Source organism: Panthera tigris, chromosome B1 (genome assembly GCF_018350195.1).
Source record: "Panthera tigris isolate Pti1 chromosome B1, P.tigris_Pti1_mat1.1, whole genome shotgun sequence".
Taxonomy (NCBI): Eukaryota; Metazoa; Chordata; class Mammalia; order Carnivora; family Felidae; genus Panthera; species Panthera tigris.
The window spans coordinates 59,027,709-59,047,335 of record NC_056663.1 but is presented as its reverse complement, the minus strand read 5'-3'; the positions used below and the strand labels follow the sequence as shown (position 1 = coordinate 59,047,335).

The following is a 19,627-nucleotide window of genomic DNA, read 5'->3' as shown; positions in this document are numbered from 1 at the left end:
TAATTTATTCTTCTCACTGCCCTTTTTTCTTTTTTCCCTTTCCACTTCATTCTCGAAATTTTAATTTTATTTTGAATGTGCATGTTGCCTCTTATGGGAATTAGAATGTGGAGGTGCTATTGCAAACCACATCATTACCTGTGCTTCCTATCATCCACAGGATTACCTATCCCACAGGAATTACTTGTATATAGATAATCTGCATCAAAACAGAGGCCTTTATTACATGTAATAGTTGCATTCCTAAAGTAAATATGCAAGCAGAGAAATCACAAGATGTTTGGTAAAGATCAACATGACTGTTGGACAGCTAATTCCTATTAGATCCATTTCATTTTCCTCTTTGTCAGAACGATGATGTGCCTAGGGGAAAGGAGATAACAGATCACATATTTTAACTTTTGTAAGGCTTTTGATTCAATTCGGTAGAACATTCTTTCTAATAAAACTAGGAAAACATGATTTCCAGACCACCATAGTGGATGCAACACAAATGTTTCAAGGGCCACCCTCAAGTGAACTGTTATTCAGGATCCAATTACAGCCAAGTTTCATGAGGGTTTACCCAGCATTTGGGTAATACTTTCATTGCGGACTTAAATAATGGAGAAATGAGGATGATTAAGTGCACCAAAAATATACATGTGGTTAAGCACTCTCTCTTAGGAAGATGTGAATGTGTTCAAATGAACTTTGAGATTCTGGAATGTGAAGAATCTATCATTCCCATCAACATGTGCTTATTGAACTGAACATCTAGTTTTCCACAGTAAGGAACAGAAAAGACCTACAACACAAGAGTCCCTGCTCTCGAGTTACTTATAACTTGGTGCAGGAGACAAAACTAAAACACAATTACTTAGAGAACAATCAAATACCAAATGGGGGGCAGAGGATACTCAAAATAAATATGATAAACAGGTTATATATGTGTTTAAGATCAAACCGATATAATTACAAGTATCTACTAAAGAGACAGCATTTGGGATGGACATTTTTCAGTTTCCATTGATAGCTGCAAATTGCTGCCACCACCATAAGGATTATAGAAACAACAGGAGGCAGTTTAACTAGAAAGGTAGTAAAAACTAACCACTCAAATAAGAGAAGGAAAACAAATTTATATAAAAGAAACTCTGAGGGGGGGAGCCTGGGTGGCTCAGTCGGTTAAGCGGCCGACTTCAGCTCAGGTCATAATCTCGCAGTTAGGGGTTCAAGCCCTGTGTCAGGCTCTGTGTTGACAGCTCAGAGCCTGGAGCCTGCTTCTGATTCTCCCTCTCTCTCTGCTCTTCCCCCACTTGTGCTCTGTCTTTCTCTCTCTCAAAAAATAAACATTAAAAATAATAATAATAAAGAAACTGATGGTCTAGGCAAAGTATGAATCAGCAATGTAGTGAGTTATTTTTAGACACACAGCATCAAGAAGTAAAGACAAGCAGCACGCTCAGGAGGATCATGTGATAGCCTTCCACAGAATGATGATCTATTCAGAACTTTATTACCATGCTAAGAGCTATTCTGGACTTGAACCCGAGCAAGATGAGAAGTTGGAGAGCGTCCAAAATGATTAAAATGTTAGGAAATGAGTCCTAAGAGGACATGTAAAGGAAATGCAGTTATTAGGGCCAGATAAAAGATGGCTAGGGAGGAGGTCTGGCTACATGAAGGCCTGCAAGGTTATGAAGGAGAGCCTACAAGGGAGCACTTCTTTTCCATTAAGGACAGGACTAGAAGAATGTGATTAAATTGCAAGGACAGGGATTTGTATTTGATACAAAAGAAAGAACTTCCTGGCTATGAAGCTTGCAAGGCACAGGAATAAGTTACCAACGAGCTTTTGAAATGTCCTTTTCAAGAGACCTTTTAAATACAGTAGATGACCACCTTCATAAAATCTTCACTCAGTGTCCTTTTTTACCCTTCAAACTCAGGAAGTGAATATTTTAACTATAAATAGAAGCTCCATAAAAAAAAAAAAAATATATATATATATATATATATATATATATATATATATATATAGACAAACTTGCTGAAAGTTGGAACACAGCGAGGCTCTTCACTGTTGTGGCATTTCAAAATTCATCAGAAAGTTATCAGTTACATAAATGCATTCATTTAGCCTGAGATGGCTCTAATCACATAAAAATAACAATTAGTTGCTCTAGATAGGAGATATAAAAATAACCAAAACATGGTTAAATTGACCAGTAATATCTACTTAAGGAACATAATCTTGATGCTGTATTGACGGAGGGGCAGGAAAGGGAGGAAATGGTAAAAATCAGCCACAAAGGAATAAAACACACACATGCATTCTATATCCAACATGGCATTAAAGGACCCATGTGATGGCATAAAAATCCTTCCTAACATTAATTTTTAAAAATGAGAACTGCACTACAAAGCACATCTAGTTTCCCTTACAGAAGTTTTAGAGATCTAAGTCTTTTTAATACTACACCAAAGAACAAAATCAAAGACCAGTATTTTAAATTATTTGAACTATTAGTTTCCCATATCCACAATGAAAGAAGGGAAGAAGGCAGGCAGGCAATGAAAATAGTCACAGATGGTCTAATATATAATGAACCCCACTGGCTGGGTCTCTTATAGGATGAGAGAACAGAAAGAGGTATGAGAGGTCATGTTGCTCACCATCTCCTCTCACAGATGAGGCCCAGAGAAGCACATCACACCACAGTTAGTGACAGAACCAGGATTTAAACTGAATAGGTAGCATCATGTGCAGTCACTAAGTGACGATCAGCTTGTCTGCCTAAAGTCTGTCTGTTTAAAAGAGAACAAAATCTCCTCTGGCATTAACCTTGTAAACTTGACTGATTAAATTACCAGACTACACACGCCCGCATGCACGTGCACAAACACACACAGTTTATTTTACAATATAACCGATACAAAGTACTAAAAGTTCTAATTTCTGGGAAGAGAGAAAAACAGAAGGTACTAACATGTATTGAATATTTAACTAGGTCCTAGGCATTTAACATTCTTTATCTCATACAATCCTCACAACCCTGGAAAGCAGATCCTCACCATTTTACAAATGAAGAAATTAGGCTAATGAACTAACATGCCCAGGAGCCACACAGATAACAAAGAATAGAGGAAGGTCTGCCTATTGCTAAATCCCCTGCCTTTCCTACTACATCACATTTTCTCTCCAGCAAAAACCACAGAGCCCACAGAAAGAAGCATTCAGAGGAAGAAATCAATTCCCTTGCATTTCCCCTGAAAATGTTTGAAAGAGCTTCTGTGTTCATTGGCATCTTCCCCATACTGGATGAAACTTTCTTCTATTTCCTGGGCTCACTCACACTGCCCTCAGCTAGGGTGACCATATGGCCTTGTTTGCCCCAGACAGACCCAGTTTACCCCTGTTGACTCTGCAAAATTATCAAAAGCATCCCTTCAAGCTCAAAAGTGTAGACAATAAGTTACATGGTCACCCCACTTAAGCCCCTTACTGCACTCTTTACCCAGGCTTGTCTGACCCCAAAGAAGCTCACTTACCACCATCTTTCCCTTTTAGCATGAAGAATACTGTCCATCAGAACAGGTGTTCTCCAAGTCAGTAAGAATGGGAAAAGCAACATGGTTAGATGATTCCATACCCTTCCAGAGAGCAGAGAACATTTTAAAACATCGACCATCTCTGTCAGGATTTTAGGCAGTGTAACAACTACATGAAGATAATATTCAGGCAGAATACAGGTAGATCAGTCCAGGGAGACGAGGCCCATCAAGCATACTGCCCTCCTTGGAGCTTGATACCAAGTCAGGCTCACTAAACTGTCCTTGCTTTTCTTCTCTGCCTCACATCTAAACTGCCAGATTATCCAACAGTTCCTCTGAAGGCTCCTGTGGCAGAAATAGTGTGGGCTCCTCAGGGATATTAGGGTCTGGTGTCCATGGGTGACTGTATGAGGCACATTTCACCTCATTGCACCAAGGTGATATGCAGACACCAACCTCAGTTTGCTCTGCATGTTCAATGTCAAAGTGGCCTTTGCTAGCGTAATTATTTCAAAAAATGTCAGGGAAGCAAAGGAACTCAAGCAGTCAAGCCCTCATTTTACAAAAGGAAACTATAGCCTATAGAAGAGAAATCACCAGTGTATAAAGTCAGTCATACAACCAGGACTAGAAACCAGGTCTCCATCATTCTTGCCACCATGTAAGTGATCCCCAACTTCTACACAGCATACGTATTCATGCTCACATATTGAGACCCAACACTTTCTGATATCAGAGTTGGACTTTCTTGGAATATGTAAACATTTCAAGCTGTCACATGATGATGTCTTTCAATCAACACTTGAGTTTCAGCAACATCACTGTCTTTATACAGGTGACCTTTATAGACCTAAGGTTATACAAGTGACCTTTATAGACCTATATAAAGACCTAGGCTCTTTATAGACCTAAGGTTGTTAATATCATCTAATATTCTATACTTGTTTATAAAAATGAAGAGAGAAAAAATGAAAGTAGTAATACCAGCTACATAGCATCATCTACAATGAAATACAGAATGAAAATAATTAGGCAAAAATTAGCAAAAATATCTAGCCTATAGACTTAAGCTCTTTAGCTGTGTTCAGCTGTGGAGGAAAAAAGTAAAACCATATGAAATACTAGAAATAATCAAAAGTGTGCTTAAAACATGAGTTTAACAACAGAAAAACTAAGAGATTTGCTAACTAAATGTCACTTTGAATAAGCTGAGCAGATAAAAATGTGTTTGAAATATAATTTCACCACATATAATACTTAACTATCCATTAAAGAACTTTTAACATTCTTTAAATGGTAAGCTGTTATGTAATTAGGAATGTACATATGTTTTTAGCTCTACAGGAATTGTATCTCTTTTTAACAAATCAAATGTTCAACTTTTAAATATTAGTCTTCAAATACTTCTAAAAATTTTAGACAGATGCCAGGGGTACTGGTACCCCACACTGATATTCTTACTCTATTTTGGGGGCGGGGGAGCATCCCTCACATAAATTAAAATTAGATCTGGAACACACAGTAAACTTTAATTTTACTTCTGTATAAATATTTTTCATTGTTTAGGAACACTCACTACATCTTAAAATAATGAAAACCCACTCCTGTTTATTCATTCCAACATTATAAACAATAAACATACATTGTTTCAAAAGGATTTTTTCCTTGCAAAAAATAAGGACTTCTTTATTTCCTCGGGCTAACAGAAAAATGTTCAAACGTGACAGTCCTTGCCTTTCTGCACTATTTTTAATGTAACTTGAAAATTCATTTGCACAGTCTTCTGCTCCCTTTTATCCATGTTTCACAGCTCAGAGAGTCTACTACTTAACTGCCTACTGTCAACCATTTGAAATGGCACCTCCATTCCCTTCCCTGTTACCCCGGAAGAGCCCACTCACACATTTATCTTTAAGATGGCTGTGTTTACAGCTACCCATATGTCACCATTCATGAAGCAATTGCTGCCATCCTCTTGACTAAGCATTGGCAGGCACATACGCTGCAGAGGACTGCAGGACCACAGGAAGGGTGACTGAGGCTCAGAATTTTTCTTTTTAAGGTTACTACTTTCAAAAGACTCTGAAATTTAAAAAAAAAAAAAAAAAGTGGAGTACACACTCTTTGTGATAAAAGCTTTGGAAGGCTGAGGGGTCTAAGGTTCCACAGTGAGAGGGCCTTACTAGCAAAGGTGTTGCCAAGGGTACTATTTCTATCACAAGTACACCTCACTACCTAGGTTGCTGTGTAAAAGAGGCTTGCCTGACATGGTATCTGATTTGACATCTGAGTTCCTCACTATACTATGTTGCTATACATAATATTTCTATCACAAGTATGCTCACTATACTGTACTATGCATACTACGTCGCTCTGCTAGGGTGGCCCTCATAAAGAATCCTGCTAGAAAGTGAATTACAAAGTCATTTGCCTCTTGACCTTAAAATAAAACATGCTTTTTCATTTTTTGTCTCAGGGTTACTTAAGCCATATTAATGCAATGGAGGGGTGCTTGGGTGGCTCAGTCAGTTAAGCCTCTGACTCAGGTCATCAGCTTTCGGCTAAGGTCATGATCTTGCAATTCATGAGTTCAAGGCCTGCATGGCGCTCTGTGCTGACAGCTTAGAGTCTGGAGCCTGCTTCGGATTCTGTGTCTCCCTCTCTCTCTGCTGCTCCCCCACTAAGCATTCTATCTCTCTCTCAAAAATAAATAAACGTTAATAAAATTTTTTTAATATATTAATACAATGGACTGGAGAGAGTATGGATCAATAAACAGTGAGTGTCTGACTGTGGTGGGGAAAAGCAGGCATTCTTAGGGGCAGAGGAGGAGAGTTAAGGAATGGAGGCATGCAAAGCAGAGCCAGGGACTCTTGGAATGATGAAGTCAAGGTCAGAAATGACAGACTGCACTGCCCCCACCTTTTTTGGACCTATGTTTAACCTTCCACTATTTCTTCCATTTCCCCCTTCCTAGCCACTTGGAAAATGCAGACCATGGTTGTATGAAAGGACAATGCAAGGTGTCTAGAAGGCAGAAGAGTGAACCACAGAAGTTCCATACCAGCAGATGCTAGAACCGGGGGGTGGGGGGGGGGGGCAGATGGAGGCTGAAGCCAGAGAACCAGCAGCAGAGGTGGGGCTTTTCAGAGAGCAGGAAGAACAGCAAGGGCTTGTGACTAAAGCAAAAGTAGACTTTCTCTCATTGTCTTCCCTTTCTCTGTCCAGCCAGCAACAATAGAATAATCTCGCCTTCCCTCCCTCTCTTTCAGTCACCCACAGGAGAAATAAGGGCTGAGGGAAGAGTAATAAAAATGGGGGAAATGGGGACAGAAACTCCAAGTGGTAGCCAAAGAGAATGAACATTCATCAGGTTATTTCTCACAGGTAAGGGACCAAAATTACTGAGCCCATGTCCTCATTTTATGTAGTTCTACATCCATTTTTGTGATCTTTTCAATTTCTTCTCAGTTATTTGGTTCTTGTTACCCCGAACAGAAATGGTATCACATTCCTTGTGAGGAAGACTGATAATTCTTACAGTAATGATACTAATAATAATATATCCGTTTACATTGAGGTTATAATTTTCAAAATGTTTGCACATCAATTCTTGCATTTATCCACAAGGCAACCTATTAATAGGTAGAGAAAGTGTTAACCCGTTTTTACAGATGGTGAGGAGACAGCACGAAGAAAGGGGTTAAGTATAAATAAACTGTTGAGAGAATGGACAGCCAAGAATTCTTAAAAGGTGACTTGAATGCACATCACTCAACCATTCATTCATGCATCCATTCATTCTGTTATGGGTTGAAGTGCATCCCCTAAAAAGGTATGTTTAAGTTTTAACCCCCAGTACCTGTGAATGTGACCTTACTTGGAACTAGAGTCTAGCCGATATAATCAAGTTAAAATGAGGTCATGCTAGTTTAGGGCAAGTCCTAATCCAAAGACTGGTGTCTTCGTAAAAAGAGGGAAACTTGGACACAGACACACAGGGAAGAAATGTGAAGATGTAGGCAGAGACTGGAGTGATGCATCTACAAGCCAAGTAACACCCAGGGCTGCCAGAACCACCGGAAGCTGGGAAGAGGCAAGGAAGGATTCTCCCCTGAAAGTTTCAGAAAGAGCATGACTCTGCCAATATCCTGATTTCAGACTCTGGCCTCCAGAACTGTGAGAAAATAAACTTCTGTTGTTCTAAGCCACCCAGTTTGGGGTGATTTGCTATCGCAGCCCTAGAAAACTAAAAACATTCGTTCAACAAACCTTGTTTTGAGTGCATACTATGTGCCAGACACTACAAAGCATTCTGAAAAGCCTAAGATGAACCAAACTCGGCAATCCTTGTCCCCCCACTCCCTGCATGGAGCTTAGGGACCTAAGGTTGCGCAGTCCTGTGCTGAAACAATAAAGCCCAGAGAAGCCAAGCAGCTGGTTGATGGCAGTGTTGGAAGTAGAGGCTACAACCTCAGACCTCCAAACCACACTCCTCCCATGCACCAAGCTAACGGTCTGGTTTCCTGGCCCACTGTCACTGTAAAGGAGTTTCATCTGTCCCTTCAGAGCAACAACCACAATGCACACAGCAAGGACAGTGAGGAGGCAAGAACCCCCACTTCAAAGCTTTCCCTGTCATAAGCCACAAACCAGGACCCAGGAAGAATGTCTGTCACTTAAGTAGAGTGTGGGTAAGAGAAGGAAGCTCTTGGGACCCAACAGGCCTAAGGTGGAATCTTGTCTCTATCATTTTCAAGCTAGGAGATCCAGAACAAGTTATTCAGCCTCTGTCAGCCATCCTTTCCACATCCATAAAATGAGAATGATAGTACATAATGCCTTCTTATACATCAGTGAGAGTAGATATGGAAAGCTATGAAAGATACATCATCAAACAGAAAACCTCAAATTGCAGAACAGCACATATAATATGATCCTATTTCTATTAATTTTTTTTCTGGGAAAACACACACACACACACACACACACACACACACACACACAAACCTCTTCTCAGTCATCACTCTTGGAGATTAAGAATAGAGAGATTAGAAACTTACATCCTTTTCTACCATTAAGTTTTTTTACTATGAACATGTATGACCTTAATTTTTAAAACAGGGAGAAAAATACTAGTCATTTACAAAGAACGAAGCATGGTATTTCAATGAGTTGCTCACTTAAGATAGGTGCACTTCTCTGTGTACATATTAAACCTCAATAAAGAGATGTGATGTTTTTAATGAGGCAGACAGATGTGCTCAGATATGAAGAGGTTTCCCAGACAAAATAATGAACTATCAAGTCATCATATACACAAAACATGAAATTCCATTTATGTAAAAAAGCAAAAAAAAAAAAAAAAACTATATGCATACACATACAATTGCATATGAAGAGGTGGAATAATATACACATTTCATAACATTATACATGTACATTGTTGAGTTGTTTTACCACCAGAACTCCCTTTAAAATTCACATTCTTTTTGGGGCGCCTGGGTGGCTTGGTGGGTTGAGTGTCCAACTTCAGCTCAGGTCTTGATCTCACCGTTCATGAGTTCAAGCCCCACATGGGGCTCTCTGCTGACAGCTCAGAGCCTGGAGCCTGCTTCCGATTCTGCCTGCTTCTCTCTCTCTCTCTCTCTCTCTCTCTCTCTCTCTGCCCCTCCCCCACTTGCAGTCTGCCTCTCTCCCTCTCTCTCTCTCAAAAAATAAACATTAAAAAAATTTTAATTCACATTCTTTTTAAAGACTTTTTATTTTTTTCTATTTTTAATTTTTAATTTTTTTAATGTTTTATTTATTTTCAAGACAGAGAGAGACAGTGCATGAGCAGGGAAGGACAGAGAGAAAGGGAGACACAGAATCTGAAGCAGGCTCCAGGCTCCGAGCTGTCAACACAGACCTGACGTGGGGCTCGAACCCAGGAACCGTGAGATCATGACCTGAGCCGAAGTTGGACGCTCAACTGACTGAGCCACCCAAGTGCCCCTTTTTTTATTTTTAAAATGTTTTATTTATTTTTGAGACAGAGAGAGAGAGAGAGAGAGCACGTGTGAGCGACAGAACACGAGTGGGAGAGGGGCAGATAGTGGGCAACACAGAAGCTGAAGCAGGCTCGGGACTCTGAGCTCTCAGCAGAGAGACCCATGCAGGGCTCGAACTCATGAACCATCAGATCAAGACCTGAAGCTTAACCAACTGAGCCACCCAGAGGCCCCAGAGACTTTTTAAATAAGAATAGTACTTAACCTCAGAGGGTTGTTGTGAGATTTACATGATAATGGTCACATGATACTTTGTGTGATATAAAAAAAAAAGTCACTAAGCATTTCTTTTTTTAATTATCAATCAGTATGCACCGCAAACTCCTTCTCCATCCCTGCCTTCTATCTCTGTCCCAAATCTTAGCCTTAAGCCCCAGCCATTGAGCCTAATTTGGGAATAAAGTCAAGTCAGGAACAGGATGAACATGAGAACTGAAGCAGGGGTCAAGAATGAAATGATAAAATAAGTCAAAAACATCTGGAATACACATTGTTTGGCAAAAACAAACACATTTTCTATTTTAACTCAGCCATTCAGAAATATCCTAACGTCTCCCTCATCCAATCCACCGAATGAAGGCATCAATTCTTGTGTCACTGGTAGGCTGCCTACTCTAATCCACACTCAATCTGCTCTTTGATCAGACAGTTAATCCAGGGGCCATGAAACAGGAACTTTACTATAGAGACTTATTCTATTTCTTATCCCAAGGTTTGATGCTTTACAATATGCTGCCTTGTTGGCTGTTTCTTGTGTTTTACCTCCCCATAATGTAAACTCTTTTCCAAGAGGAACATGCATTAATGCCACCTCTGTCCTAGGACAGATCATAGCCTAGAATGGAGCTGAAAAAAACTCTCCACAGGTACCTGTTCACTGACTGCAGGTCAAAGATGGCCAATGAGGCAATTCATAGCACTAGCTTCCCAAATCCTAGCTGGAGCCACACTGTAGTCCTTCCTGTCTTTCTCCCCTACCCTTCCTTCAATTCCCTTTCTGGCCTTTGGGTCATGCCTCAACATGCAGTAACATGCACCCTCTCCAGACTCCACTTGCAGAAGAACCTGTAGATAAGCAAGTAGTAATAGTTCTCTCCTCCTGACACTTCCTTCTCTCAACTCTAAAACTTTCTGCGTATCTGGTTTATTGTCACATAAACCTCCTGTCTATTTTGTAAAACTATGCCGGGCCACTTGTGCAGCTGAGGAGGGCAGTAGGTACTAAACAACCTCTCAAACTTATTGCACCTTGGAGTAAAGAGCACAGAAGGATTAGACCACTGCAGATCTTTGGGGAAGCCAGGTCTGAAGGGCAGTGGACTGAGGCCACTCAAGGTGCTGACCTTTATGAGTACATCCACAGTTAGTATATTAGTTTTTGCTAGGGCCGCCATAACAAAGTAATACAGATTGGCTGGCTGTAACAGACACTTATTCCCTCAGTTCTGGAGGCTAAAAGACTAAGATCCAGGTGTCAGCAAGGCTGGATTCTTCTGGAAGCCTCTCTCCTTAGCTTGCAGATACCCATTTTCTTTGTGTGTTTTCACACGTCTTCCCTCTGTCTCACTCTGGGTCCTAATCCCCTCTTCTTATAAGAATACCAGTAAATATTTTAAAAACATTTTTTTTTTTTTGAAAAAGGGATTACCTGGGTGGCTCAGTTAAGCGACTTCAGCTCAGGTCATGATCTCACAGTCTGTGAGTTTGAGCCCCACATCAGGCTCTGTGTTGACAGCTCGGAGCCTGAAGCCTGCTTTGGATTCTGTGTCTCCCTCTCTCTCTCTGTCTCTCCCCCTCTTGAGCTCGCTCTCTCTCTCTCTCTCTCTCACTCAAAAATAAATAAACATTAAAAAAAAAAAAAAGAAGAATCATATTGTGGATTAGGGCCCACCCATATTTTATTAGGGCCCACTCATTTGACCTTAATTACCTCCTTAAAGTTGCTATTTCCCAAACACAGTCAGATTCTGAGATATTAGGGGATAGGACTTCATCTTATGAATTTGGAGGGGACACAATTCAGCCCATAATAGTCAACAATAAGGGAGAGAAAGGAGTTGTGAGTATAGCTATGGAGAAATGAAAGCATACTTTACACACTTGCAGAAGAAACTTCACCTGTTTCCCCCAAATCTAGAATTCCCTTTCTTCTCTCTCAGTCCTTTGACACCAAGCTCCTATTTCTGTTCTCAGCCCTGATGATCATCTCAGTCCTAATGATTCATTTCCCTAATCTCACATGCAGAGCACTTACTAGCTATACCACTCATCTGGCCCTTGACCCCAGATGGCCTGTGGTGCCTCTTGATGCCTTGTACATTACTATACTTGAGGCCTCATCTCAGTCACTGTCTCTGTCCCTTGCTTAGTTCACACTCAGCTTATATTGGTTCCTCCCAGGAGCCATATAGTTAGTGGGCTGTAGATCAAGGACACTGGAATACTCCTCCCAACCCCTCTTCACCTGCCCAGCCCTCTCTCAACTAATTAATATCATTTTATCCTTAAGATCTCAGCTCAAATGCCTCTTCCTCAAGGAAGCTTTTGAAGACCACACACACACACACACACACACAATATTTATCCTGACGCTAAACACAGATCCTTCTCCTACCCTCTCCCCTCACTTTGTCATAACACTCACCAAGTTTAATTCCATACTTGCATTGTTATTATGTCATTAATGGGTGTCGTTCAAATTGATACATACTCATAAGTTCGTAAGCAGGACTCTATCTGGTTTATCCATCATTTTCTACCGAGCAGCTAGACCAGTGCCTGGCACACAGTAAGTGCTCAATAAATATTTGTTAGCTAAAGGAAAGAGTAAGTGAAGTGTAAATTAGTGTAAATCACTGGTTATGTGCTCTATTTTTACTAAATAAATTCACTGTGAAACAGAGGCAGTGTGGGGCGCCTGGGTGGCTCAGTCGGTTAAGCGGCCGACTTCGGCTCAGGTCATGATCTCGCGGTCCGTGAGTTCAAGCCCCGCGTCGGGCTCTGTGCTGACAACTCAGAGCCTAGAGCCTGTTTCAGATTCTGTGTCTCCCTCTCTCTGACCCTCCCCCGTTCATGCCTTGTCTCTCTCTGTCTCAAAAATAAATAAACATTAAAAAAAAAAATTTAAAAAAAAGAAACAGAGGCAGTGTGAAATCATTAAGTAGTAATTCCTAGACAGATAGAAAGGTGCACAGATATTAATAGATCTTGAATGAATGGAACCACACATAGAAAGTAGAAATCTAACTGTTCTATTATGTGATAATTCTGCAGAAATTACTTAAACATGTTTTCCATATGTAATTTTCCATAGACATTTATATATTATTTCTCTTCTGCAGGTATTTTTTAGTCCACTTGAACAGATATCTGCAGTCACCCTCTCCCTATGGCTCATTCCACTGCTTGACTTTGGCCTAAAACCAAGAAGAATTCTTTACTTGTGCTAAAGAACTGACAGATTCCCATGGTGACTCCAATCCAACTCTTTTTCATTTTCTCCTTCATATTAGGCAGGAAACACTAAAATTCTGGGAACAAGATTTGTGTCACACATTGGAAATGTTCGTATCTGCTGATAACACTCCATCTACCTCGGCTAAACACATGAGGAAGCCACATGGTCACAATCTAATGGAACATAGAACATAACTAATAAACTGAAGCAACATTCCACATGTTATCACTTTCAGCTTTGCGCAACATGTGGAAACAGGCTCATGCACCACTCGGTTGTGTCAGAACATCTAAGAGAGTAGAATGCTTGCTTGGGATTTATTATGGTCACTCACCTCAGGAAAGTGTCCAAAAGAGTGCATTACAACCTCCACATGTCTGTACCTTACTGATTTCTTTTTTTAAAAGGAGTGTTTTCTGAGATGTATTTATCTTTCAGGTATTTGGACTATTTATGTAGCCCTGATTCTTTTGAATACTCGAAAGCAAAAGCTACCAGTAACTGCTAATGAGAAATTATTTTAGACTAGAAAAATAAAACTGTTCTTTTTATAAGAATTGCAACAGTTGCATGAGCCCAGGTTACTGAATAATTTGGTTTCTTGCTTTGTCCTCTACTTTCTATGCCTCCCCAACCCGCAACGTAACAGACATCATCTTCTGTTTTATGGACTTCAATTATTTTATCCAAGGTGTAAGGCTCAAGTTGAGCAGGGCTTCTTGGTGAATAATTTTTCTCATGCTAAAGAAGAAACATGAAGCAAATTAGGAAATCATAGAAGCCAGAAAAATAAGAGCAACATCATCAAAATCTGAAAAAAAAGTTTACCCAAGAAAAGTGAAGCTCAATATGGGAAGTTTAGCAGTTGAACTAAATGAACACTACAGCATTACATAGTCAATCTCCATTATTAGAAAGAAAACTTAAAATGCAAAGCATGTTAAGTTAAATGCTTGAGCCCTTTTCTTAAATTCCGTTTTATCAGTAACCAAACATTCAGTGCATTCCTCACAACAGGTAAGGCAATGTGTCAACAACTAAGATGCTTCCACCCATAGCCAGAAGCTACAATCTCTCCAGTCCAATTAAGAAGGAAACAAAATCTCTCCAAAAGAAGCAAATCCACTCTCTCATTAAGCTGAGCAGACCAGGGTCAGGTGTCTCAGAAATAATCAACTTGATCACTGGTTCTGAGGCTAAAATATTAATGACCATATACATTAACCAATGCACCAGGAAACTCCATAAAATAAAGGAAATCTAAGAAAAGTACTATAAGCAGACCAAGTTCACAACACAGTCTTCTAACCCAAAGTTCTCACTATCTTCAAAAAAAATTAAATATAAATCAAAAGAAGCTGGATAGCCTAGTAATGAAACTGTTTCCTAGTAATTAAGACACCTTCCTATTTTACATCTAGTGATAGAAACACGTTGTATCATTTTAAAAGATGAGCCTGAGAAGAAAGTGAGGGAATGGTTGTAGCTGTCTGACACTCACATCTGTGAATTAATACCGTCTAACGCCATCCCAATAGGCTGTTCCAACACTAAATAAGTCAGTTTTGAGTGTTTACCAAGAATATTTGAGAAAGAAATATATATTCTCATCCAAATTAAGTGTTCTTTAAAAATATATTTTATCAGTTTGGCCAATCATTAGAATTGTTTCTTCCGACAAAAATGAAATTGTTTTAATTATCTGATGCCCATAGCTACTTTTTATTTTTACAAAAATGAGAAAAACATGTCTTACTTGGAATGCCATTACCCATAACATAATATAGATTTATTCAGAATACCTTACGTTCTAGGAATTTAAAATGTGGTAACTGTCCAAATATTTACCTTCATTTAAAATTATTTCAGCCCAAACCCAAAACCCCAAGAAAAATCATTCTGATGGAAACATTTCTTTTCACTCCCTATGAAACCCAACATAAAGCTAGATTCTCTGTTACACTGTAGTCCTAAATGACATTTCGTTGCTACAGCAACGAAACTCTGCTACCTGTGGCCATGATTTGTTAAGAATTCCTCCAACCAGTAAATTCTGTGCTGTGCATTCATAAAACCAAAAGAATGGCTCGAATGGCCCAATGCAACGTACAAATTAAGGTTTAATTTCCTATTATGATCCACCCACACACATATTTACAATATATATCATATATGTATACATCCATACATGATTATGGTTTCCCCAACTCCATAAAAAAGGAAAAATCATACCAAATTTCCATTTTAACGTGAGCACCAAAAAACTGCTTTGTTTTAGGTTTCCGTGAATAATTGCTACCTGTTTCCCAAAATTTATCTTAAAAGGTAATAGCGGCTATCTGGAGAGAATTTAAAAAACAAAAATTTGTTATCTGTATCCACTCTCATTCCAAAAGGAAAAAAAAAAGAATGCCGAGGCACAATTTCCTATCTGTTCCAGTAAGTGTGGCTTCCTTAGCAGCGAACTGATTTAGCAAATCTCAAGCTGAAGCATAAAGAAAGAAAATGTAGCTGTCACCACCTTGATTCACCAAACTGCTTCTGCAGGCTACTCACCCTCACCGGGGGGCTCCAGGCTTGCACCCGTGGCTGCTGTCCGCCCTGGGAGCTCTGCAAATCTTTTGAGCTACAATTAGCCACAGTGCTGCTCTGAGCCCTTAATGCATTTGTGCAGTTGGTCCCACTGCCCCCACCAGGGCCAGGTTTCCAAGGCCTCTGCTTGATGCCATCCAGAAGTCTGACCAGCAGGATGTTACTTGGAAGCTCCTCAACACCCGAGCCAACAAGAGTCCTGCACTCTGGACATCTGAGTTCATTTCGGGAACCTACAATCCCCAGCAAACATCGTTTGCAAAACGTGTGCTGGCAAGGCAAGACCTTTGCGGAAGCATCAAGCCGCTCTAGACACACCGGACACTCCAGAAGATCCAACAAGGCAGATTCATCCATCTTTATCTCGTCTACTGAGAAAAGGCTTCAGAAATGTTCACAGTCGTGCGCATCCCTGAAAGTGATTCATGTAACATCCATTTCAGACTTCGCTCTGGAGTAATGGGGGAGGGGGAGGAGAGAAGACAGAAAATTAGTATTGTTACTTGGAGAGACGTTTCACAGCGGAGCCCCGAGAACCAAAAAAGTACACAAAAGTGCTTCCTCTGAATAGTGCAGCTTTGCTTTGGAATGTGGTTCCTGAACTCCAAAGTCAACAGCTAAACACAAAGTGGGCTTTTTAAACAATTCGAAACGAATCCCTAAAGATATCTAGGAGTTCACTGGGCAGAAACGGCTGTATCAAGCACTGTATGGGATTCCTGTAATGAAACGGGATTTAGGAAATGCAACAAACAGCATAACTTCTTCAGCTCTCAAAGTGATACTGGCTGCCTTAATAAAGTCCTCCTCAACTCATACGAGAAGCTGAACAGAAGCAACTCAAAGTTTCCTCTACCTGAAAGTATTTTTAAAGCCAACAAACTTCCCAATCTTGAAGCCACTTTAGTGCTTAAGAAACCATGCCTCATGTGATCGCCTGTGGTAAATGATCCCAATATTAAATACATATGTTTCTCCATCGGTCTTAAAAATAGAACTGCTTAATCTTGCCCAACCAAAATGAGCCGAAGGTTGACAATTCTGAGGGACACAACTAAAGATTCGCTTGCAAGCAGCTGAACTAGAAAAAGCACCCTTCGGGGGCAGCGGTTGACAAACTCTGAAACGGATCTCTGGCCAGCCCGTCCTAACCCCATTCAGAAAAATCTGGCAAAATTATCACCAAAAGAATCTGACAATGGAATGCTGGGCTGAACACTGTGAGCGTCATAGGAAAATGGGGCCATTCGGGGAAAAAAAGCATTTAAAGCGGTGCCTGCGCCGCTCCCCCCCCCCCCCCACCTCCGAAGTAAGTGCAAATGGGAGTGCCTGGGAGAAAGAGGGCAACAAGATGTGGATGTTCTTGACGGAGTCGGGGGAGCGGGGAGCCCCTGAGCCCCTCTCCCACGCCGCCGAGCACAGGTACTCCGCGACCCGCAGGGAGGCGCGGCGGCCGCTCGCCGCGGACACACCCCGGAGCCAGGTGTCGCCGACCCGCGGCAGGGGAGGGTCCCGCGCTGGGGCTGCGGCCCGGCGGCTGCCGGAACGGGGATCTCCTTCAGCAGCCTCCTCTCCGCCACCCTTCGGGTCAGGCCGGGCACACAAATCCCCCCGAACGACTGCTGGAAGTTTTCAAGGACTTAAAAATAAATTCGAAGCCTTAAGTTGCGAAAGTCAGCCCCACAGAGTGCCACCGGGAAACGTCTGTGACGCCGCAGAGATGAGGCGGGAGTCCCCAGAGAGACCGAGCCTCCGGGAGGGCAGGGAGTGCTGGGCTGCGCCCCCCGGGAGACCGCGGCACCGAGCCCGGGCAGCTTCCTGCCGGGAGAAGGCGGCGAGGCCGCGCCGCCGTCCCGGCTCCGGGGCGGAGGGGCAGGCGGACAGCCCAGCGCCCCGACCACCGCCTCCTCGGCCGCGAGCGTCTGCCCGCGCCGGCTCCCCCCGCGCGGCCCCGCGCCCTACCTCGCGCCTCGGCTCCTCCTCTTTGTTCGCGGCCCCGCAGCGGCGGCGGAGACCGATGCAGATGCGGCCCCGCCGCGCCCGCCGCGCGCAGTGTCTCTGACGCCGCGGCGGCACCCGGAGACTCCTCTCTGCCGCCCCCCTCACGCGCGCACACACACACACACGCCGCCGCCGCCTCCCACTTTCCCAGCCAAGGAGGGCGGAGGAAGAGGAGGAGGAGGAAGAGGCCGAGCCGCAGCGGGCGCCCGGGGCGCGAGGGGGCGGCCCCGCACCACAGCGCCTCCCCCCGGAGCGGGCGCGGCACCTCCGGGAACCGCGGGGCCGGCGCAGCCTCCCTCCGGGCGCTGAGGTACCTGCGCGCGGTCCCCGCCCGCCCCCGGGGGCGCGATGGGGGCGGCGGCCTGAGGGGGCGCTGCGAGGGCCGCGAGTCCAGGAAGCGGGGTCCCCGAGAGCGAGTGAGAGGGATGGTTTAGGGGCACGCGCCTTTCCCTGAGGAAAACACGCCCGAGAAGATGAAGCAACCGGAGGGGGCGAGCTTTGGGAGTGGCGACGGAGTGGAGAAGGAAGGCGCCACGGGGCAGGGACCGGCCGCGTCCTCCTCCTGCCCAGCGGTGCCCGGCGGCCCGGGACGGACGACTCGGGGCGGGACCCGCCGGGGCGCGGGAGGGGCCGGGGCCGGGGCCGCGGAAAGGGCGGGAGCGGCCCTGGCGGGAACTGATCCCACTTTTCCTCTGCGTCTGTTCTCCCGGCCCTCCGGACACACTTGGGAGAGTGAGAGCGAAGTGCTGTTACCCCCGAGGTCCGAGAGGGGCAAGTCGGATCAGCGCGGGGACAGTCCCAGGGCAGCTGTCCACCCGCCCATTCTCGGGCCGCCGCCGCCGCCGCCGCCGCCGCCGCCGCCGCCGCCGCCGCAGCCCGGCCTTGCTCCCCGGTCTGCCCGCACCCAGGCATCACGCCGCCTCCCCGGGGCACAAACCCGAGCCGGCTGGGAGGATTGCTGACCCAAGAGCTCAAAATGGGAGGGGAGAGAGGCGAGGAAAACAGTTGTGGGGGGTTTACTGTCAGACCTGCCCCAAACGGGGAAAATTCAAAGTCTGACCCCAGGTGAGCTGGCTCCGTAAAGCTAGCTGAGAGGCGCCTCTTTTATCTGAGCCTAGGAGGCAGCCATAATCACCACTGTAATCTTTGTTTCGGTTGCCCCAGGCGCACACCTGTAAACTGAAATGTAGTTTTGAAAAACACGTCCACAGGTTTTGAGGTTTGTTTTGCAGACTCGGTTGAGAGGGGGAAACAAGTTGAAATGTTGTCAGTATCTCAAAGTTGCCGTAATTGTATTTGCATTTACCGTCAGCTTAAAAGAGTTATCCCAAATACCCTTCCTCAAAGGTAGGCAGACGCTAGGCGAACATAAGAAGGGTTAACGCATATTATGCAAGAAACCCCTGCCTGGCCAGCGACCACAGTGACCTGCTGAAGGGAAGTCAGATTATTCTCTCGTCTCCACCCAGGCCACGCTCAACTCTTCAAGACAAATGAGATCACCTAAGTGAGAAAGAAAGTATAACAGTTAATAATTATTGATCATACATTGAATGTGTTAAACATTCTACACCCATTAATTCAATCCTTACTGCAATCTGATACTCATCCCTCCGCAGCTTTGTTTTAAATAGATTAATATGCTGAGAATCATCTTGTGTGAACACCAGAAACAGCCCCCTTCCCCCTCCGTTAGAAGTGAGCAAATACACATGGATTTGAGCTGAGAAGGCAAGGGAAGGAATGAACAGAATGAAGTGGGTTTTTTTCAAATATTTATTTATTTTAGGGAGAGAGCAAGCAGGGGAGGGGCAGAGAGAGGAGGATAGAGGATCAGAAGTGGGGGCGGGGGGCAGGGGTTGTGCTGACAGCAGCCAGCTCCCATGTGGGGCTTGAACTTAGGAACTGTGAGATCATGACCTGAGCCAAAGTCCATCATCTTTCAACCAACTGAGCCACCGAAGTGTCCCCAGAATGGAGAATTTTT

General features: G+C 43.4%; 1 protein-coding gene across 3 annotated transcripts in view; it reads right to left on the bottom strand.

The window, feature by feature from the left end:
• Positions 1 to 17,928, bottom strand: part of SH3RF1 (SH3 domain containing ring finger 1) — a 179,498-nt gene extending 161,570 nt beyond the window's left edge. The window contains exons 1-2 of one of the 3 annotated variants that reach the window (XM_042983652.1): positions 17,602 to 17,928; positions 15,604 to 16,090 (exon numbers count right to left, since the gene is read on the bottom strand). In XM_042983652.1, the coding sequence (XP_042839586.1) occupies positions 15,604 to 15,996 (393 nt within the window). In that variant the 5' untranslated portion in view covers positions 15,997 to 16,090; positions 17,602 to 17,928. Of the gene's footprint in view, positions 1 to 15,603; positions 16,091 to 16,495; positions 16,763 to 17,111; positions 17,199 to 17,601 lie in introns of those variants that run through there. The other 2 variants (XM_042983651.1, XM_042983653.1) reach the window with 2 other exon arrangements.
• Positions 17,929 to 19,627: the final 1,699 nt, after the last annotated feature.